The following is a 23,644-nucleotide window of genomic DNA, read 5'->3' on the forward strand; positions in this document are numbered from 1 at the left end:
CTCTCGACCCCTCCACTGACTCTGATTTGTCACATTGCTTGTCCGACAGCAAAGATTTCCTCCAACCAAATAGTGGGAAGACCAAAGCCATTGTCTTCTGTTCCCTAGCCACCGACTCCATCCCTCTCCCTGACCACTGTCTGAGGCTGAACCAGACCGTTCACAACCTTGGCATCCTATTTGACCCTGAGATGAGTTTCTGACCACATATCCGCTCCATCACCAAGACCACCTACTTCCATTCTCCGTAACATCGCCTGACTCCGCCCCGCCTCAGCTCATCTGCTGCTGAAACCCTCATCCATGCCTTTGTTACCTCCAGACTGGACTATTCCAATGCTCTCCTGGCTGGCCTCTTATCATCCACCCTCCATAAACTTGAGCTCATCCAAAACTCTGCTGCCCGTATCCTAACTCGCACCAAGTCCCGTTCTCCCATCACCCTGCGCTCGCTGACCTACGTTGGCTCCCAGTCAGGGAACGCCTCGATTTAAAAATTCTCATCCTTGTTTTCAAATCCCTCCATGGACTCACCCCTCCCTAGCTCTGCAACCTCCTCCAGCCCTACAACCCTCCAAGATTCTTGCCTCTTGCACATTCCCGATTTTAATCACTCCACCATTGGCGGCTGTGCCTTCAGCTGTCTTACGCCCTAAGCTCTGGAATTCCCTCCCTAAACCTCTTCGCCCCTCTACCTCATTCTCCTCTTTTAAGACGCTCCTTAAAACTTACCTCTTTGATCAAGCTTTTGGTCATCTGTCCTAATACCTCCTTATGTGGCTCAGTGTCAAATTTTGTTTGACAATCACTCCTGTGAAGCGCCTTGGGACATTGTACTATGTTAAAGGTGTTATATAAATGCAAGTTTTTGTTGTCTCGGGATGACGGTCAACCAAAAGATTTACCCCAGAATAAAGCCCTCAAGTTAGATCACTGTCAATCAGATCACTCTTAGAATAAGATATCTTTTCATTCAACTCTAGGGCTTCTCAGGCAACCTAGCTCTGAAGTCCAGACTTTCCTATCAACATGACTGAGATTACCTTTACCCATCACTTCCTTCTATATAGCTACTGATCGCATCTGAGTGACTGTTTCACTTACTTTGGATGATTATAAGGGGATCAAACATATATTCTTTTGCTCCTCGTTCCTCTTTCATGCCCAACAGTTCTTTTCCTCAACAATGAAGTCCAAGACCATCCAGGTCCTGAATGTCTGAGTAGTCTATTCTAGCACCTAAAACACTCCTAGACAGGAGGCAAAGAATAGCTTGTCCACTGATAGCAGATCCTTCCCTCACCTCCAGCATCCAACTTCTCTCTCCAATTTGTTGCTTCTCTGTATGCTCTTCTCAGCTCCAAACACACCATCCTATGCACTTTACCCCCTTCCTGCATCCTCACTGTGTCGAAATCAAGATCCATTGCATTGTCTCCTACTCCAATTCATTCTTTCCCCAAGGCCTCAAAACAGTTCAGCTTCTTACCTCCCTCACCTCTGACAATCTGCAGCTTTTTAAACCCCAGACTTAATGTCACCTACCGATTATTTCCAGATCTAACGTCTTCTCCCTTTATCTTTTTTACCTTAGTGGTGCCTGCACTCTCGACCCTGGTCATTCACCTTGGTTCATCAATTTAAAAAATATCACCACAAATTTAGAAAAGACAAAATAAACCTGTATATGTTATTTAAATCAGTCTTGACATGCATAGAGATGGCTAAGGACCAAGTCAAAAGGAATGTACCTATTCAAAGACAAACATCAACATTTTACTGGGACCCTTGTTTATCAATTTATTCAACAAATACATATTTACCCAATACCAATTGCATGATATTACAAATACTTAAACTGACCCTTTAAGGTAGGAGAACTATGACCCTTGTGAAAGGTACTGAAAAGAGACAAGCTCCCAGGACCATTCACAGTCCAGATCTAAATTTTGATACTGAAAGGAGTATTCCAGGATACAGTCCTATGCTGACTGTATCCTAGTTTTGTTTCCATGTGTAAATTTGCTGTCTTAATGTGTTAGTAAAATAAACACTTGAAATTCCTCCATCTGGCCCACAGTTTTCCTCATGACTCTCCTACTCCAGGCATATTGAGGTAGGATGTCTCATCACTTGGCTGAATGCTCCCCCTTGTTGCTCAGGTTGTGGCCTACATTCTGCATGAAGCTTTGCCCATGAAATGAGAAGCCACGTCCAGCAGGCCGGGCACAAGGTCAGTTTCATGCACCAAAAAACTCTATTTGGCCACCAATCGTTCCCCACACTGGTGATTCAGTCCGTCGAGATGTGCCAAAATAATAAATGTCACTTTTGCATGCTGCAAAATAACTTTTATTTGCTGATATGTATTCTGATCCAACCAGCCAGGTACTTGTAAACAAGTTTTATTCTATGGCCTTCCACTAAAGCTGTCTTCATGGCTGTCCAGTTTCCCTCAAATCACTGCATCTGTGCTCCAGTTGATGACCTTTTTTCCATTAACTCAGGGGCTTCCAAGACTCTGTCTTCTTTTCCAACCTGTTCCTACTTGCTCAACTTGTCATCATATTTATCTTTTGTTGGTGATGCAGCTCATCATACACTTTCTTCAGATTGCATGCCCTGCATTCACAACCTCCAGTCTCTTGTTCTGTGCTTTGATCGTGACTTCTTAGTCTCCAGTGAAAATCTTGGTTCTTTCATTTCTTCAAATTTCACGTTTAACCAACACTCCAAGCTCTGCTTCCAGCCCTGGTCTCTCTTCATCCATCAACATTGTTGGCCTCACTCCTCTCCTCTCCTCTCATCTCAACTCCAACTCCCACATCTCTTCCATTGCTAAAGCTGCCTCTAAGAAGCTTGATTTCCTTTTTTTGTATCAAACACTTCTTCCCCCGCTAAACAACTCTTAACTCTCCCAGTCTATTCAAGACACGAATACTATCCCCATACCTGCACTATTCTCACTCTCAAGGATACAAGGAAAACCTGATGTATGATCCCCATCTCAGTCCTACATGCTGTTTATCCTCCACTGCTGAAATTGAGCCTCATGGCATAGTCTCCTACTCTAACTCGTTTTTTCCCAGGACCTCAGACTGTGGAACCCCTCAGATCCTTCAATCTTTCTTTCCTCCTACAATATGTTCAAACAAAAAATTGTTGTCACCTCATCGCTGCTTTCCAATTTACCCAGACTTCTCTCTCGTCCTTTTTGGTCTTGTGCTGCTCTGCACAATGGGTCTCGGTCCTTCACCTCGGTTTCTCAATTTAAAAATGTTCCAGCATAAGAATAAGACTTGAATTAATAAGCTTACAACTTGGTATTGAAGAGAGAAATCATCACTTAACTTACTGCACATTACAACCTCAAGGTAATAGTTTAAACAAACATTAATGCTAGACAGAAACTGACAGGACAAAATCAAAAGCTGTTAATTTTAATTCTTTGTAACAATTTGAAGGAGTAAACGGGTCCTGATGTTGACACTCCCTCTTTGAATTTACGCAGAAAGCTAACTCAATTTTTGATCTTGTGACGAATGGGGCTCTAACACTCAACTGGCAACACAGTATACCCTTCAGTACCAATTAGCAGGCACTGCTAAATGCAGCAGTATTTTGTCCAGATAATTGTTATGTTCTAAATTCCAGATGCCACGTAGATTCCGACTGGTTATATCGAGGCGAGCGCTGCTCTGAGCTCGAGTCCGAGCCACTAATCGCCACGATTAGTATTGTGTCCATTTTTGTTTTGCTGCTCCTTGTTTCGTCTGTGACTCTCATCTTGCCAAAGATATTCCACAAATGTAAACCGGAGAAAAAGAAGAGCGATCGGTTTCTGTAAGCCTTTTTTAAAATATTTTTTCCAAGTTTTTCTTTGATTCAAAAGCTTTTTTTCTCTTTCTTGCATTTTGATGCTCTTTTTGTCAAAGTATTTTTTCTTTTAATGTTTGAGCAATTCGCAATCTGTTCTGTAACTTAGACATATCAACAGTCTCTATGGCATTGCGAGCAAGGCGAATGTTAATCCAGCCTTTGAACACGATGAGCCATTGACAGTTGACCATCGACAACCAGCTGATTCTCCCAGCATGCCTAGCAGTTCAACCAGCACTGCTGCTGTTGCAGCACTCCCTCAAGAGTTAAAGAAAATGCTGGAAAATGTAAACTTTAGCAAAGAGGTAACTGCATCAAATCTTTTTTTAATGTACACCTTTTTCTTTTTCTGCTTTGACCAGAACTCTCCTCAACTCTTCTTTTTGTCTTTATTGAGTAGGATCTTTTGCTTTTTCCATTTTAAATCCAATGACATTATTTTTGATTATTACTTTTTTGCCCGAAATGGATGACAATGGACACAAGTGCATGAATAAGTCTCTCGTACAAAGTTCCATTTAGTGACATTTCTATAAAGCAGCAAGAGGCAGCTGTACATTCACATTGAAAAAAATCGTCTAAACTGCCACACTTTGAAAGGGACACAAGTTATTTAATTACTAAGTGTTGTACAAATAAAACACAAGGGCAGGCTATCAGAGAAAGAATAAATATCGATGTACACTGCCGCCTTTGTACTGAAGACCTTGGCCAGAAACCATACTAAAATCCTTATCAATAGATGGCAATATTCTTTTATCACCTCATTGACTGTTTCTTTTAACCCCCCCTTCCTCCCCTCCCCCTGTTAATATAACGGCCTTGGTTCAGATTTGCAATTTGGTGTGAGCTGAACTAATCAAAACCCATGAAAACTAGAACCAGAACCAACCCATTTTTCCGAATGGAGATAAAATTGTAAAAAAGTGTCAGCTTTTCTTTTTTCAGAATATACTAGTGTACCTGCCTTGTACTACCAACCATGTACACGACTGCCATCTCACTCCCCCTCTGCCCCATACAGTGCCCTCTGGCAGTTGTACCTTATCAGTCAGGTGAATATCAGTAGATTTTGGAATAGCATAAAAAAACTTGTGGTCAAATGAGTTGCATTTTAGGATACAAACTCCTAACACAATATTAAATTCCTTTGTCCACTACTTTAATATGAGCAATAATAACTTTCAAATAATGCCTTATATGTACGCAATGTAATCCAGAACCATTGCATATCCAAGATTATAAATAATTAGCTCATGATGCTATATTCCCTCCCAACCCCCACCGATGCCACCACCATCAGTACATTTTGGCCAGGGGAAAGATGCTCTTGGAGGTAGGAACTGTTGGATAGTTGAGGTGATATTTGCCTCTTCAAGTAGAGTTAAATCCATGCCTTAGGTTTCCAAATTTCGCTTAGTGAGCAAAGTCTCCTGTGTTAGGGAAAGTGTTAACATAGGATCATAGAATGATACCGCACAGAAGGAGGCCATTCGGTCCATCGTGCCTGTGCTGGCGCTTTGAAAGAGCTATCCAATTAGTCCTATTCCCCTACTCTTGCCCCATAGCTCTGCAATTTTTTCCCTTCAATTATTTATCCAATTCCCTTTTGAAAGTTATTATTGAATCTGCTTTCACCACCCTTTTAGGCAGTGCATTCTAGATCATAACAACGAATTGTTTTCCTCATCTTGCCTCTGGTTCTTTTGCCAATTACCTTAAATCTGTGTCCTCTGGTTACCGAACCTTCTACTACTGGAAACTGTTTCTCCTTATTTACCCTATCAAAACCATTCATGATTTTCAACACTTCAATCAAATCTCCCCTTAACTCTCTCTGCTCTAAGGAGAACAACCTCAGCTTCTCCAGTCTCTCCACGTAACTGAAGTCCCTCATCCCTGGTACTATTCTAGTAAATCGCCTCTTCACCCTCTCTAAGGCCTACTAGGGAGTTGATTTTTAAACAATTTTGTTCTTGGGATGTTGGCAAAGCAGCCAAGGCCACATTTATTGCCCTTCTCTAGCTGCCCTGAGAAAATGGTGGTGGGCCTTCTTTTTGAACCACTGTAGTCCGTGTGGTGATGGTGCTTCCATAATAGTGTGAGGTAGGGAATTCCAGGATTTTGACCCATTGACGATGAAGGATTGGTGATCTATGTTCACGTTAGGATGGTGTGTGACTTGGAGGTGATAGTGTTCCTACAACGATGCTGCTCTTATTCTTCTTGGTGATAAAGGTCGCAGGGGAGGGAGGTGATGTTGAAATGACCTTGGTGAGTTGCTGTAATGCATCCTGTGGATCGTATATAGTGCAACCACAATACACCGGTGGGATCTAACTGAAGGCTACAGCTAAGAATGCCAAATATATTGCCATGTTAGAAATATTGAATATTTGTAACTGGAGATCTCTTCAGCTCCTGCTCTATCGAAAGTCTTGTTCTGAACTGTAACCTTAGTTTTTATTCCTCCATTACTTGGAGCAGTTGGAACTTTTTGTCCAAACAGAAAAAAGAAATCACAGATATCTCCAGCTATGATTGCCATATAGAAATATCCATTACTGAACTGTTGAGCTCACTCGTGTTTTCTATGTTATCTGAATGTAGACATGGACGGCAGCAGTCTGGTGTTTCCGGTAAGTAATGGCATGCAGCTAATCTAAGAACATCCATCGACCCTGAAAAAACTTGAAGATGAAGTCAGTGCACTATCTACCGAGACAGGATTATGAACAGATAATTGTGTGTTCCAGTTCATTGTGCACATCTCTTTCAAATTCTAATTTATTGTTAAAAAAAAATATGTTGTGCAATGATAAAAGGAATCACATTAAGAAAGTATTACGACCCAACATTTAATGTTAGATACTGAACTCAGTCCTTGCATTTATCACAATTGAAGCCCTGATTCGATAGAGCATTACTGTGTTTTATTTACACAGGTCACTGGAGCCCCCTACAAGGCCAGGTCTGACAAGCTAGCATCAACAACTGTGCAGTGTGAACAATATCCACAACACAGAGAGGTGAGCTTTGAAAACAAAACAAGATTTTAAATAAGTCTACCTCATTATGTACGGTGTTATGTGTGATTTTGTGTGTCTCAGAGTTTTTATAAATATGAGTGTAGAATGTAAGATTAAAGAGGTAATGATAAATTTGTACGAAGGAATGGTTAGGCCACAGGAGGAGTTCTGTACACGGTTTTGGGTGCCCCATTATAGAAAGGACAATACAGCCATAGAGAGCAAACAGTATAGATTCACCAGGATGATGCCAGGGATGGGAGTCTATAGGTACGAGGAGACACTTGAGATCTCAAGGGAAATTGGAGATGAGCAATAAACGCTGGCCTTGCCAGCGACGCCCACATCTCATGAATGAATATAAAAAAATAACTAAGATCTCTCAATCTTAGATTTAAAGGATCTTAAGGATCAACAAGGTCATCTATGTGCGGAACCACACGAGATGGGTGAGATCCTGAATGAATATTTCACATCGGTATTTACGGTTGAGAAAGTCATGGATGTTAGGGAACTTGGGGAAATAAATAGTGATGTCTTGAGGAGTGTACATATTACAGAGAGGGAGGTGCTGGAAGTCTTAACGCGTATCAAGGTAGATAAATCTCCGGGACCTGATGAAATGTATCCCAGGACGTTATGGGAGGAAATTGCGGGTCCCCTAGCAGAGATATTTAAATCATCAACAGCTACAGGTGAGGTGCCTGAAGATTGGAGGGTAGCAAATGTTGTGCCTTTGTTTAAGAAGGGCAGCAGGGAAAAGCCTGGGAACTACAGACCGGTGAGCCTGACATCTGTAGTGGGTAAGTTGTTAGAGGGTATTCTGAGGGACAGAATCTACAGGCATTTGGAGAGGCAGGGACTGATTAGGAACAGTCAGCATGGTTTTGTGAGAGGAAAATCATGTCTCTCGAATTTGATTGAGTTTTTTGAAGGGGTAACCAAGAAGATAGATGAGGGCTGTGCAGTAGACGTGGTCTACATGGACTTTAGCAAAGCCTTTGACAAGGTACCGCATGGTAGGTTGTTACATAAGGTTAAATCTCACGGGATCCAAGGTGAGGTAGCCAATTGGATACAAAATTGGATTGACGACAGAAGACAGAGGGTGGTTGTAGAGGGTTGTTTTTCAGGAGGCCTGTGACCAGCGGTGTGCCTCAGGGATCGGTGCTGGGTCCGCTGTTATTTGTTATTTATATTAATGATTTGGATGAGAATTTAGGAGGCATGGTTAGTAAGTTTGCAGATGACACCAAGATTGGTGGCATTGTGGACAGTGAAGAAGGTTATCTAGGATTGCAACGGGATCTTGATAAATTGGGCCAGTGGGCCGATGAATGGCAGATGGAGTTTAATTTAGATAAATGTGAGGTGATGCATTTTGGTAGATCGAATCGGACCAGGACCTACTCCGTTAATGGTAGGGCGTTGGGGAGAGTTATAGAACAAAGAGATCTAGGAGTACAGGTTCATAGCTCCTTGAAAGTGGAGTCACAGGTGGATAGGGTGGTGAAGAAGGCATTCGGCATGCTTGGTTTCATTGGTCAGAACGTTGAATACAGGAGTTGGGATGTCTTGTTGAAGTTGTACAAGACATTAGTAAGGCCACACTTGGAATACTGTGTACAGTTCTGGTCACCCTACTATAGAAAGGATATTATTAAACTAGAAAGAGTGCAGAAAAGATTTACTAGGATGCTACCGGGACTTGATGGTTTGACTTATAGGGAGAGGTTAGATAGACTGGGACTTTTTTCCCTGGAGAGTAGGAGGTTAAGGGGTGATCTTATAGAAGTCTATAAAATAATGAGGGGCATAGATAAGGTAGATAGTCAAAATCTTTTCCCAAAGGTAGGGGAGTCTATAACGAGGGGGCATAGATTTAAGGTGAGAGGGGAGAGATACAAAAGGGTCCAGAGGGGCAATTTTTTCACTCAAAGGGTGGTGAGTGTCTGGAACGAGCTGCCACAGGCAGTAGTAGAGGCGGGTACAATTTTGTCTTTTAAAAAGCATTTGGACAGTTACATGGGTAAGATGGGTATAGAGGGATATGGGCCAAGTGCAGGCAATTGGGACTAGCTTAGTGTTATAAACTGGGCGACATGGACATGTTGGGCCGAAGGACCTGTTTCCATGTTGTAAACTTCTATGATTCTATAAAGTTAACAATTGAGCTAGCATCAACTGCCATTTGCAGAAGAGAGTTCCAAACTTCTACCCCCTTTGCGTGTAGAAGTGTTCCCTAACTTCACTCCTGGAAGTCCTGGCTCTAATTTTTAGGCTATGTCCCCTAATCCTAGACTCCCCAACCAGCAGGAATAGTTTCTCTCTGTCTACCCTATCAGTTCCCCTTAGTATCTTGACGACTTCGATCAAATCGCTCCTTCATCTTCTAAATTCCAGGGAATACAACCCTAGTTTGTGTAATCTCTCCTCATAATTTAACCCTTGGAGTCCAGATATCATTCTAGTAAATCTACACTGCACTCCCTCCAAGGCCATAATAAAACCATAAGAGATAGGAGCAGGAGTAGGAGTAGGCCATTCGGCCCCTCTGCCATTTAATGAGATCATGGCTCATCTGATTTTTTTACCTCAACTCCACTTTCCCGCCCTTTTCCCATATCCTTTGACTCCCTTGCTGATCAAAAATTTGTCTAACTCAGCCTTGAATGTATTCAATGACTCAGCCTCCACAGCTTTTTTAGGTAAAGAATTCACGATCTTCTGGGAGAAGAAATTCCTCCTCATTTCCGTCTTAAACAGGCGACCGCTTATTCTGAGACTATGCCCCCTAGTTTTAGATTCCCCCATGAGGGGTAACTTCCCTTCAGCATCTACCCTATCGAGTCCCCTCAGAATCTTGTATGTTTCAATAAGATCTCCTCTCATTCTTCTAAACTCCAGTGAGTATAGACCCAACCTGTTCAATCTTTCCTCATAAGACAACGCTTCCACGCCCTGAATCAACCTAGTGAACCTTCTCTGAACTGCCTCCAATGCAAGTATATCCTTCCTTAAATAAGGGCACCAGAACTGTACGCAGTACTCCAGGTGTGGTCTCATCAGCACCCTGTATAGTCATAGCATAACTTACCTGCTTTTATACTCCATCCCCCTAGAAATAAAGGCCAATATTCCTTTACCTTCCGGATTACCTGCTGCACCTGTGTGTTGACTTTTTGTGTTTCATATACGAGGACACCCAGATCCCTCTGTACCACAGCATTTTGTAATATTTCTCCATTCAAATAATATTTTACTTTTTTATTTTTCCTCCCAAAGTGGATGACTTCACATTTTCCCACATTATATCCCATCTGTCAAATTTTTGCCCATTCGCTTAACCTTGTGTTCTCATCGCAACTTGCTTTTCCACCTATCTTTGTATCATCATCATTGTGGTCCAACCAGGACTTTATATAGCTGTAGCATAACTTCTACCCCTTGTATTCCAGTTCTCTAGATATAAAGGCCAGCATTCCTTTAGCCTTTTTGATTATTTTCTGTACCTGTCCGTGACATTTTAATGATCTATATGCATGGGCCCCTAAGTCTCTTTGGACCTCCACTGTTTCGAGCTTTTCACCATTTAGAAAGTACTCTGATCTGTTCTTTTTAGGTCCAAAGTGGATGACCTCGCACTTGCCTACATTGAAATCCATTTGCCACAGTTTTGCTCATTCACTTAACCTACGAATATCTCTCTAATTTTATGCTGCCTTCTACACTGCTTACACTGCTGCTATCTTTGTGTCATCGGCTCTCTATCCAGTCATCTAAGTCATTAATAAATACAGTGAATAGTTGAGGCCCCAATACAGATCCTGTGGGACACCACTAATCACATCCTGCCAATTTGAGTACCTGCCCATTATCCCTGCTCTATGTCTCCTGTCGCTCAGCCAATTTCCTAACCAGATCAATAATTTGCCCTCAATTCCATGAGCTTCAACTTTAGCTAATAGCCTCTTATGAGGGACTTTATCAAATGCCTTCTGGAAGTCCATATAAACAACATCCATAGACATTGCGCTGTCCACTACTTTAGTCACCTCTTCAAAATATTTAATCAGGTTTGTCAGGCATGACCTACCCTTTACAAATCCATGCTGGCTCTCTCTGATCAGCTGAAAATTTTCAAGGTGTTCAGTCACTCTATCCTTAATTATAGACTCTAGTAATTTCCTGACAACAGATGTTAGGCTAACTGGTCTGTAATTTCCCGCTTTCCCTCTCTCACCTTTCTTAAATAGCGAGGTGACATGAGCAATTTTCCAATCTAAAGGAACAGTTCCTGAACTTTGGAAGATTATAGTTGGGGCATCTGCAATGTTCTCACCGACTTCCTTTAAAACCCTGGGATGGAAACCATTATGTCCCGGGGATTTGTCACTCTTTAGTGCTATTATTTTCTTCATTACTGTTAATTTGCTTATGTTAATTATGGTGAGACCCCGTCCCTGATTCAAATTTGTTTCCTTGGGATTTCCAGCATGCTATCCTCTTCCCCTACAGTAAATACTGACACAAAGTAATTATTTAACATGACCACCATTTCCTTATTTTCATTTACAATATCACTATTATCACTTTTTAAGGGGCCCACATTGCTCTTAATATAATTGTAAAAAATTTTTGTGTTGATTTTGATATCCCTTGAAAGTTTCTTTTCATACTCCCTTTTTGTAGCTCTTTCTATCTGTTTTGTCACCCTTTGCTGTTCTTTGAATCTCTCCCAGTTGCCAGGATCTGTGCCATTTTTTGCATTTTTGTATGCTTTTTCTTTTAGTTTTATGTTGTCCCTTACCTCTTTTGTTGTCCATGGCTACTTTTTTGGCAAGTAGAGCTCTTGCCCCTTAGGGGTATAAACAGGTTCTGTATTACGTTAAATTCTTTTTTGAATGCCTCCCACTGATCTTCTGTCGTTTTACCCATTAACAGGTTTGCCCAGTTTACTATGAACAGTCTCTGTCTCATCCCTTTGAAGTTGGCCTTACCTAAATTTAGAATCTTAGTAGGTGTTACGGGTTTCTCCCTTTCAAACACAATGATGAACTTGATCATATTATGATCGCTATTAGATAAATGCTCATGCACCATTAGGTTGTTAACTAAATCTGGCTCATTACTCATTATTAATTCTAATATGGCCTGCCCCCTTAGAATCATAGAAAGGTTAGAGCATAGAAGGAGGCCATTCGGCCCATCAAGTCCATGCTGGCCCTATGCATGAGCAATCCAGCTAGTCCCACTCCTCCACCCTATCCCCGTAGCCCTGCACGTTTTTTTGTTTCAAGTACTTATCCAGTTCCCTTTTGAAGGCCATGATTGAATTTGCCTTCGCCACTCGCTCAGGCAGTACATTCCAGATCCCAACCGCTCGCTGTGTAATAAAGTTTTTCCTCATGTCACCTTTGGTTCTTTTGCCAATCACCTTAAATCTATGCCCTCTGGTTCTTGCCCCTTCTGCCAATGGGAACAGTTTCTATCTACTCTGTCTAGACCTTTCATGATTTTGTACACCTCTATCAAATCTCCTCTCAACCTTCTCTGTTCCAAGGAGAACAATCCCAGCTTCTCCAGTCTATCCACATAATTTAAGTCCCTCAATCCTGGAATCATTCTAGTAAATCTCCTCTGCAACCTCTCTAAGGCCTTCACATCTTTCCTAAAGTGCGGTGCCCAGAACTAGATACAATACTCCAGCTGTGGCAGAACCAGTGTTTTATATAGGTTCATCATGACTTCCTTGCTTTTGTACTCTATGCCTCTATTTATAACACCCAGGATCCCGTCTGCTTTTTTAACCACTTTCTCAACCTGCCCTGCCACCTTCAACGATTTGTGCACATATACCCCCAGAACCCTCTGTTCCTCTACCCCTTTTAGAATTGTGCCCTCTAGTTTATATTGCCTATCCTCATTTTTCCTACTAAGATGTATCACCTCGCATTTTTCCGCGTTAAACTTCATCTGCCCCGTGTCCGTCCATGCCACCAGCCTGTCTATATCCTCTTGAACTCTATCACTGTCCTCCTCACTGTTCACTACACTTCCAAGTTTTGTGTCATCTGCAAATTTGGAAATTGTGCCCTGTACTCCCAAGTTCAAATCATTAATATAACCTTCTTGGTTCTAGGACATATTGTTGCAGAAAGCTGTCCTGAACACAGTCAAGAAATTCATTATCTTTCTGACATGAGGTCATCTGCTTATCCCAATCAATATGAAAGTTAAAATCCCCCATTAAAACCACTCTGTCTTTGCTACAAGCTTGTCTAAACTCTGCATTTACACATTCTGCCACTTCACACCTTCCAGGGGGCCTCTACACAACTCCCACTACAGTCCTTTTCTATTTCTTATTTCTACCCATAAAGTCTCCACTGCCTGCTTACCTCTCGTTATATCCTCTCATCATTGAAGTAATTTTATCCTTAATCACTAAGGCTACTCCTCCCACTCTACCAGTTTCCCTATCCTTCCTGTAGATTTTATAACCTGGTATATTCAGTTCCCAGTCCTGACTGCCTTGCAGCCATGTCTCAGTAATGACTACCATCTCATACCCTTTAAATTGAATTTGTTCCTTATACTCCATGCATTTGTATAAGGAATGCTTATTTGGGCCACACCCCCTAACCTATCCTTCTGCTCTAATGTTGTTTTTCTCACACACATCTTATTCTCTCCTGATTTAATTATTTTACATCTTTTAGTTTTCCCTTTACCTATAGTGCCTAAAGCATGATTTCTCACTATTACTCTACTCTCTTCCTTTTCGTTTGTTTTAGAATTAAATTATTTATACTGCCTTCTCCACCTGAGCCCTCACTCCCATTTACTAGTTTGAAGTCCTTGTGACCGCCCTATTTATCCTTTCCGCTAGAACCCTGGTCCCAGCCCGGTTCAGGTGGAGCTCGTCCCAACGGTACAGATCCTCCCTGTCCCAGTACTGATGCCAGTATCCCAGGAAATGGAACCCCTCTTTCCCACACTACTCCTTCATCCACGTATTCACCTCCCTAATCTGCTTATCCCGACACCAATTTGCGTGTGGCTCAGGTAATAATCCATAGATTATAACCCTCGAGGTCCTGTTCCTTAATTTAACTCTTGGTACTCTCTGAATAAGACCTCTTGCCTACTCTTTCCCATGTTGTGGGTCCCAATATGGACCACAATGACTGGATCCTCCCCTTCCTCTCCAATATCCTTTCAAGCTGGTTCAAGATGTCTCTCATCCTGGCACCAGGTAGGCAACGTACTATGTGGGACTCTCGATCCTGCTTACAAAGGATGCTATCTGTCCCCCTAATTATTGAATCCCCTACAATTACCACATCACGCTTGTCCTCTTCCTCCTCACTTTGGACAGCCTCCTGCTCCATGGTGCCATGGTCAGCATTCTGGCTGTCCTTCTGACAGTCTTTATCCTTATCCTCACAGGTAGCAAGTACATTGTACCTGTTGGATAGGATCAGTTTCTGGGGATCCTCATTCTCTACCTCTCCTGGGTTCCCCTTACTCTGTATACCATTGGTCACACCAACCCCGTTATGATCTTGTACCTCTCTCTGAGGTGTGACCAAGGTCTGGAGCAAACTGCCCAGATACTCCTCCCCCTCCCTTATGTGTCTGAGTGTCTCCAACTCACACTTCAGCTCAATGACTGAGCTGGAGAGATTCGAAGAGGAGACATCTACTGCAGATGTGTTCGCTCGGGACATTCTTGCTGTCCACAAACTCCCACATCCTGCAATCCAGATACATAACCTGCTCGGCCATATCTTAGTCGATATTTACTTATAGATAATTACTTTTTAGTCTGTTTTGGTTTTTTTTTTGCTTTCTTTTAAAATGTAGCACCTCCTGCCCCCTCTAACCAAATTCTTAAGTTCCCACTCAGTTCACGATCGACTCTGATGGTGATGCGCTCTGTGCTTCAGCAGGTAACCTCCTACTTTATACACCTTTTGAGAACACCAGTTACAACTGCTCAATCAGCTTCCAGCTCACAGTAATTCCCCCCTATTCAGGCAGTCACTTATAGCTGATTGACTGTTAACTGTCACTGACTTGCAGTTTCTGTTAACCGTTATTAAGTTGCAGTTTCTTTTGAAGTTTTAAAGTTTTAAGTCAAATTTTAAACTAAAATTTTAATTTCAACTCACCTGTTACTTTACCACAGATTCCCACTCGAACCAAATTCTTAAGTTCCCCTCTGTTCACGAGCCACTCTGATAGCGATGCGCTGTGTAATTAATTGGTTGTAAAGCGCTTTGGGACATCCTGAGGTCGTGAAAGGCGCTATATAAATGCAAGTCTTTCTTTCTTTACTTAGTATAAACTAGAATGCGAAGTTCCTAAATCACCCTCCTCATTCTTCTTTGATTCCTCTCCAACACATTGAATGTAAGGTTCTAAAATTACAGACAGTACTCAAAATGGCCCCATGAATCAGCTATATGCAAAGTTGGTTTAACTTGTTCAAGATCAACCAAGATGCAGCCCATAACACGATTAGCTTTGTTGATTACAGCTTTGGCAAGTCCAACTGGCATAATTTAAACTAGGACCATCCATGTTGTTTTACTTTTTTGTTATTTTGCTATTTTGCTTACTTTTTGTTAGTTTGTTTTGTTTAAAACTAACTTGGGCTTCATTCCCTACCCCCCTGAGCTTTTAGTGGTGTTGCCTCTTTAAGGGAAAGGAGATGGAGTATCATGATGGTATAGGGTTGCCAATTCTGATTGTACGTATTCCTGGAGTTTATCACATGATCTCCTGCCTCCAACTGCCCCGCCCCCACATTCCCGCCATTGGTCAGCCGACACCTCCATCCTCGCAACGCACCGCCTTCCCACGCCAATTGGAAAGTGAACAGACTCTTCATCACCTGATTGGATGAATCTTGACTGTCAGTCAAACAGCCCTTTTCCCTCTCCCATCTCTAATAATTATAGAACCAATAAGTAAAAGTGTTGAAATAAAATGAAAAAAACTACCATTTTGTTTTAATGTCCCTGTGACTTTTCTCCCTGGATTGCTCGCAGCAGTGTCCTGGAGATTAATCTTTAATTCCTGGAGACTCCAGGACAATCCTGGAGGGTTGGCAACCCTACGATGGTATTGGATTTTACCCAGTCCCACAGGCCTACTTTAAAATGGGACCCTTGTCGTATCCATGTTTCACCTGACATTTATTCACATTAATATCAGTTGGCCTGCCACTGATCAAAACTATTCATTCATAAAACAAAGTGTATCTAAAACCATCCTTCCTCCTTCACTTTCTAGCATGTTCCTAGTCCCACTGCTGGGAGCAGGCTGTCCAATCAGTTAACTGTGAGCAGACGGGTTGAGAGTGGAGACGGCAGCACCTGATATTAGTCAGCAGCTCCTAATTCTACTGATGCGTTTATTTACAGCTTTGGCCATTACCAGAATCACAGGCGTACAGCGTATCTTCCTATAATCTCCTGTCAAGATGGAAAATGGAGCCTTCTGATGAAATAACCATTTTCTGAAGAGCAGTACAATCACAAATATCTTTAACATGAGATCTGAAGCCTCTGCCTTGTACAGTAATTCAAATGACCCCATTCACTTGTGTTTCTGTATTTTGGTAAAAATCTTGACAGCCCTGCGCTGAGGAATATACCTAATATATATATGTATACATGGGGAGGGATCTAATTAATAATGGTGTTGAAAGTAAACCCATAAGATTGAAATGTGTTTCTTAAAATTAAGAACCATGGTTTTAGAGTAGTAGCTGCAGTCCACTTTATTACGTTACCATAAAAATAGAGCTATCTTCTCCACTCCTCTCTCCTCCTTTAAGATGCTGCTTAAAACTTACCTCTTTGGCCAATCTTTTGGTCACCTGTCCTAATATCTCTTTACGTGGCTTGGTGTCAAATTCTATCTGAACGCTTCTTGGGATGTTTTACTACATTAAAGGCACTATATAAATGCAAGTTGTTGATTTGTACACAATGCAACATCTTGGGAAGTTCTTATTTTCCCAGAAATCCCAAGTTAAGAGAAAATAATCAAAATTACGCCAAATAGATAGCCAGAACTATAACCACTGAAATGAATGCTCAATGATTTCAAAATCCTCATTCTTATTTACAAATCCCTCCATGACCCTGTCCACCCAACCTTTGTGAGCTCCTCCATCTTTATGTCCCGTCCCGACCTGATCCCTTTGCTCCTTTAACTCTGGCCTCCTGTACGCCCCCCCATCCTGTACTTTCTCCCCCCGCCGCTCCTCCTTCCCCCCCCTTTCCCCCCTCCCCCCCCCTCCCCCTCCTTCTCCCCCTCCTTCTCCCCCTCCTTCCCCCCTCCCCCTCCTTCCCCCCTCCCCCTCCTTCCCCCCTCCCCCTCCTTCCCCCCTCCCCCCCTTCCCCTCCTCCCCCTCCTTCCTTCCCCCCCCTCCCCCTCCTTTCCCCCCCTCCCCCTCCTTTCCCCCCCTCCCCCTCCTTTCCCCCCCTCCCCCTCCTTTCCCCCCCTCCCCCTCCTTTCCCCCCCTCCCCCTCCCCCTCCCGTACTCCTTCTCCCCCCCCCCGCCCCCCCCTCCTCCGTCCCTCCCTCCTATACGTCCCCCCTCAGTGGCAGAGCTTTCAACTATCTCCGTCCTATTCGCTGGAACTCCCTCCCTTTTTCTCTCCCATCTTTAACCGCCCTCTCAAAGCCTATTCGACCATGTCACCTCTCCTAACTGCTCCATTTAAGCTCGCTGTTTGTTTTTTCTCTCTGTGAAGCGTCTTGGGATGTTTTTCTTCATTAAAGGTGTCATATAAATGCAAGTCTGTTGTGCTAGTCATCCATGATTTTTTGTGGTCCTAATGTAATGTTTTGTATGATTATAGCGAGAAAACTATCTACTTGTGTTGAGAATCATACTTGAAAGAAATAAACATACATACAAAGTCCTGAACCCAATTCATAGTGTGTGGGAAATGCAGACAGACTTGCACATGGCAGTTTGATAGGACCAAGTGAAAAGTGAGCTTTTCCTGAGGTTGAATTGCTGAGAATATCATTCAACCAGTTCAAATTCTGTCGGTAGCTTTGACAGTGGCTCCTGTACATTCTGACTTGGACACTAGTGCCCATGATGGAAAAGTGGACAAGAATTTCATCGTGCAAGGATTGCCTCCATTTGAAGAAGCATTGGGCTCAAACAATGGGCCGGATTTTGCTGCAAAGACTTGAAATGACTTGACTTAACATTTTTTGGTGAGTTTAGTTTGTATCTATCAGGTAAGTACAGGAACTTCAGGGGCGGGAAGCCAGACAGCAAGATGCCATTTTTGGGCAACTTTTGGAGGAGGATTGCATCTGGTACAGCAACTTCTGGATTTCCCTGTTTAACTGCACACATGTGGTCGCCCGTAGTTACTGTCCGATTTGCACATGAATAATGGGTGAGCACTGTTAGCTTCACCGTTACTTTTACAGCAAAATCCAGCCCGTTATTGCCCTTTTGCTCCAGAGGGAGTTTTAACAGCGGCAAAGCACAGCCCAACCCTTAGCCAAAGTTCCCAGTCCTGATGCCTGCTGGAACTCTGTGTGTGGGCAGTGGGTGTGACTAGGATTGGGGATCAGTTGTGGTACCCCACCCCACCTTACCTGGTCAAGTAGCCTGCCAACATTGCACTGTCAAGACTCACACACAAATGCTGGTCACTTGGACTAGGCACTGGCGGACAGGTGTGGGACCATACCTCAACTACGCGTCAATGTATTGAAGACAGGGAGGGAGGAAGAAAATTGGCACAAATAAAGCTTAAAGGAAAATGTTAAAAATATTATTTTCAAAGTGCAACAATGGGAATTGATGCTGTTAATCTGTACTTACATCTGGCACATCTCTCATATGCCCAGCTGAAAACTAACTAATCTCATCAGAAAAAAGGTACGCTGAGTTATATCACGTCTAAACTAACTTTTAATAGTAAGTATTAATGACTGCCAAACAACTTCCCTGGCACTTAAGATTAACTTTTAAAAATGTGGAGTCTCTACTCCCGATTTTAATAGTGTTTGGACTAATTTTTTTAATTAAAAAATTTAAAACTTTTTTTTTACTTTTTCTTTGTCTGCTTTATCTCAGTCTTTTAATCTTACCTTCTCTTTATTTCGCTTTCTCTATCTGATTTTATAGTACATTTACTAATAGTACATTTACTAATCTTATCTGACACTTCCTGGTTCTTACTCTGCCCAGTTTGTGAATGAGATTCACTTCCTGGTTTTCACAGCATGGCTTGAGTGGTGAGAGGAGGAAAGGATCGGTATGTCCCCTCCACCAGAGAAGCCCGGGAACAATCGCTGCACATCTCTGAGCTCTCAATTAAAGCATTGGCAAATGGTTGAAAATTGTATCTGCCCAATGTCCTTGTCATTTTTAAGTGAGGATGCACACTCGATAATCACAATGAGCTGCTTTCAACAAACTTTATGAAGGCTCAGAGAGGTGCAAGTGTATGTTTCATTGTGATGTCTGAGTCAGTTTCAAAGTGTCAGTCATGGCTCAGTGGTAGCATTCTTGCCTCTGAGTTCAGGCCCCAGGACAAGGATGTGTGCTGGGCCTCAACTATTCACTATATTTATTAATAATTTAGATAACACAGGAGAGAGCCGTATATCCAAGATCGCTGATGACACTAAGATTGGTGGCACAGTAAGTAATGTAAACGGAAGCATAAAATTACAAGATTAAGTGAGTGGGCAAAACTGTGCAGATGGATTTCAACGCAGGTAAGTGTGAGGTCATCCATTTTGGACCAAAAAAGAATAGATCTGAGTTTTTTAAATGGCGAAGAGTTAGGAACAGTGGAGGTCCAAAGAGATTTAGGGGTCCATGTACACAGATCACTAAAATGTAGTGATCAGGTACAAAAAATAATCAAAAAGTCTAATGGAAAGTTAGCCTTTATAACTAGAGGGCTAGAATATAAAGGGAAGTTTTGCTACAGCTATACAAAGCCCTGGTTAGACCCCATCTGGAGAAGTGTGTACAGTTCTGAACACCGCACCTTAGAAAGGATATATTGGTCTTGGAAGGACTGCAGCGCAGATTCACCAGAATGTAACCAGGGCTCTAAGGGCTAAATTATGAGGAGATTACATAAACTAGGATTGTAATGCCTGGGTTATAGAAGGTTAAGGGGTGATTTGATTGAGGTTTTTAGGATTTTGAAAGGAAATGATAGGTTAGATGGAGAGAAACTTTTACTGCCAGTGGGGAAGTCTAGAACAGGGAGTCATAACCTTAAATCAGAGCCAGGTCATTCAGGAGAGAAGTTAGGAAACATTTCTTCACACAAAGTGTGGTAGAAGTGTGAAACACTCTCCCACAAAAAGCAGTAGATGTTAGCTCAATTAATAATTTTAAATCTGAGATCGATAGATTTTTGCTAGCCAATGGTATTAAGGGATATGGAGCCAAGGTGGGTAAATGGAGTTTGGTTATAGATCAGCCATGATCTCATTGAACGGCGGAACAGGCTCGAGGGGCTGAATAGTCTACTCCTGTTCCTATTTTCCTATGAGTCAGAATGTTGTGGGTTCAAGTCCCATTCCAGAGACCAAGCACAAAATCCAGACCGACTTTCCTAGTGCAGTACTGAGGGAGTGCTTCACAGTCGGAGATCCCATCTTTCGGATGGAGGCTCCATCTACCCTCTCAGGTGGATGTGAAAGATCCCACAGCACTATTTTAAAGAGTAGGGGAGTTCTCCCTGGTGTCCTGGCCAATCTTTATCCCTTAACCAACATCACTAAACACAGACTATCTGGTCATTATCATATTTCTGTTTGTGAGAGCTTGCAGTATAAATGCAAGTCTTTCTTTCTTTAATACATACGTACTTTATAGGGCCATTGACAGGATAATCTAGATATCCCAGTCACTGCTGTTTCTGTATTAGTCTCTATGGGCTGTATCATTATAATTGCATAAAAAGTGCCCTGATAGCTTGGTGGCTAAATGCGCAACCCAGCATGTTACTGAGCCACACACCAAGATGATTCCGGGTTTGATTCCCAGTCAGAGGTCATTCGGGTCTCATCCAGAGGAGTCGTAGAGGGTATCGCAATTGATCTCAGTGCCCCATGTTAGAAAGGAGAAGACTCAGCCAGGATTACCATTCCTGACTGTTACCAAGTGAGTCCTGCAGGAAGTGCGTATTTGTGGACAACGAAGGAGGACAGGATCGAGTTTGGTGCCAGTGCCATAGAACTGCTTCCTGGCAAGGAGTCACCAGTTTTACATGACAAAAAAATTAGCATAGATTTACCTTGCAATGTAAATTTGTTTAATTTTTACATTACAATAAAACAAATCTATGAACTGCATGCACATCGAAACTACTAAAATACCATCAACATGTGGACATTTTTCGATTTAAGTGAAAATAAAGTATTGTAAAGTTAGTCTGCATTGATCGTACCTTTGGTGTGATGTAGTTTCTTACCTTGCTCTGTCCAATTTTGTTTCAAAATCATTAACCATTCGAAGGGGAGCTCAAATTATTCAGATTATGAATGTGTTATAAAGGCTTAGGTCAAATCAATTTCTTACAGGAAGTGTAAAAAAAAGTTTATTTGCCTGAATCATTTGAGGAGGTTGCTTTGATGAATCATGTTCTGACTCAGGCAGATGTCCAAACTGACGAACCTGCAGCAAATACCTTTTGACACGTTGAGAGTCAGTCTCTCCTAGCCCCCCCCCCCGTGGAATTGCCACACAATCAGCAGTGACATCTGTTGGATGGGATGTTAAAACGAAATCCCGTCTGCCCTCACAAGTGGGCATATAAGATCCCATAGCACTATTTCAAAGAAGAGCAGAGGAGTCCTCCCCGGTGTCCTTGCCAATATTTATCCCTCAACCAACAACTTAAATACAGGTTATCGGATCATTATCACATTGCTGTTTGTGGGACCTTGCTGTGCACAAATTGGCTGCCATGTTTCCTACATTCCAGTGACAAAACATCAAAAGTACTTCCTTGGCTGTAAAGTGCTTTGGGATGTGCTGAGGTCATGAAAGGCACTATATAAGTGCAAGTATTCATTGTTTTAAACTCAAGTCTAAAATGGAAAGCTCAAGAAGAAAAATTCCCTCCAATTTTCTTCCTTTCACTCCTTGCTGCATACAATTTCATGGGTAGGAGCCACCTTCTAGTACATCATCCAAGTGATTATTCTTCATGTGAGCCTAGATAGGGAGTGTTGGTAGACTATTTAACTCTAGAAGGCATCACAGCAGAATCCGATCCTTTCCTCACACTTATTGCAGACATTTCCCAGCAGAATGGTGATCGGGAGTGGGTGATTTTGCTGCTCCCTAACCCTCAGGAATATTAAGGCAAACTGTAATACCCCCCACTACTGCCATTCCACCTGAGATCAGGTACCACAGCAGAGTCAGGGATTGAATCTGGGACTTTTACGGCCTGCATAGATCAGTTTCATATTAGATGGTACATTAGCCCAGTGTGCCATTGGAGTGATCAGAAAGCCTGGCCAACAGAATGGTTAAACAGCATCCTCCCTTCAACTTCATCAAGGTATCTAGAGTCAAATGTCAAGGCAAAGAACATTGTTAAAATTGCAAAGGGTATCTTGGAGCAATCACGAGCCCAGTACTGACCCTTTAACTCGTTCTTCTTTACTGGTACAATACACCAAGTGAGATACTGGTCAGCTCATCAGCTCAAAAGTGTATTTGATGAACCAAGACACTGATCCTTACAGCAAGCCAACTTTTGAAACAAAGGTTATAAGTGATGTAAAAGGAAAAATCTCAGAAAAGTCAAACATACCTGGTTGGTGTTTTTTATTCATCCATGGGATGTGGGCGTTGCTGGCAAGGCCAGCATTTATTGCCCATTCCTAATTGCCTTTGAGAAGGCGGTGTGTGACTTGGAGGGGAACGTGCAGGTGGTGGTGGTTCCAGTTGCCTGCTGCCCTCGTCCTTCTAGGTGGTAGAGGTCACGGGTTTGGGAGGTGCTGTCGAAGAAGCCTTGGCGAGTTGCTGCAGTGCATCCTGGGGCTGGTACACACTGCAGCCAATGTTTAGGGTGGTGGATGGGGGTACCAATCAAGCGGGCTGCTTTGTCCCGGATGGTGTTGAGCTTCTTGAGTGTTGTTGGAGCTGCACTCATCCAGGCAAGTGGAGAGTATTCCACTGCATTCCTGACTTGTGCCTTGTAGATAGTGGAAAGGCTTTGGGGAGTCAGGAAGTGAATCACTCGCTGCAGAATACCCAACCTCTGACCTGCTCTTGTAGCCACAGTGTTTATGTGGCTGGTCCAATAAAGTTTCTGGTCAATGGTGACCCCAGAATGTTGTTGGTGGGGGATTCGGCGATGGTAATACCATTGAATGTCAAGGGGTGGTGGTTAAACTCTCTCTTGTTGGAGATGGTCATTGCCTGGCACGAATGTTACTTGCCACTTATCAGCCCAAGCCTGGATGTTGTCCAGGTCTTGCTGCATGCAGGCACTGACTGCTTCATTATCTGAGGGGTTGCGAATGGAACTGAACACTGTGCAATCATCAGCGAACATCCCCATTTCTGACCTTATGATGGAGGGAAGGTCATTGATGAAGCAGCTAAAGATGGTTGGGCCTTGGACACTGCCCTGAGGAACTCCTGCAGCAATGTCCTGGGGCTGAGATGATTGGCCTCCAACAATCACTACCATCTT

The 23,644-nt window shown here is 42.7% G+C and overlaps 1 protein-coding gene across 1 annotated transcript in view; it reads left to right on the plus strand.

The window, feature by feature from the left end:
• LOC137324833 (interphotoreceptor matrix proteoglycan 1) overlaps nucleotides 1-17,315 on the plus strand; it is a 150,296-nt gene extending 132,981 nt beyond the window's left edge. Inside the window, exons 14-17 of the mRNA XM_067989561.1 lie at nucleotides 3,655-3,843; nucleotides 3,986-4,184; nucleotides 6,825-6,908; nucleotides 16,343-17,315. Coding sequence (XP_067845662.1) covers nucleotides 3,655-3,843; nucleotides 3,986-4,184; nucleotides 6,825-6,908; nucleotides 16,343-16,441 — 571 coding nt within the window. The 3' untranslated portion in view covers nucleotides 16,442-17,315. The remainder of the gene's footprint in view (nucleotides 1-3,654; nucleotides 3,844-3,985; nucleotides 4,185-6,824; nucleotides 6,909-16,342) is intronic.
• Nucleotides 17,316-23,644: the final 6,329 nt, after the last annotated feature.

This window comes from Heptranchias perlo, chromosome 8 (genome assembly GCF_035084215.1).
Source record: "Heptranchias perlo isolate sHepPer1 chromosome 8, sHepPer1.hap1, whole genome shotgun sequence".
In the NCBI taxonomy this organism is placed as follows: domain Eukaryota; kingdom Metazoa; phylum Chordata; class Chondrichthyes; order Hexanchiformes; family Hexanchidae; genus Heptranchias; species Heptranchias perlo.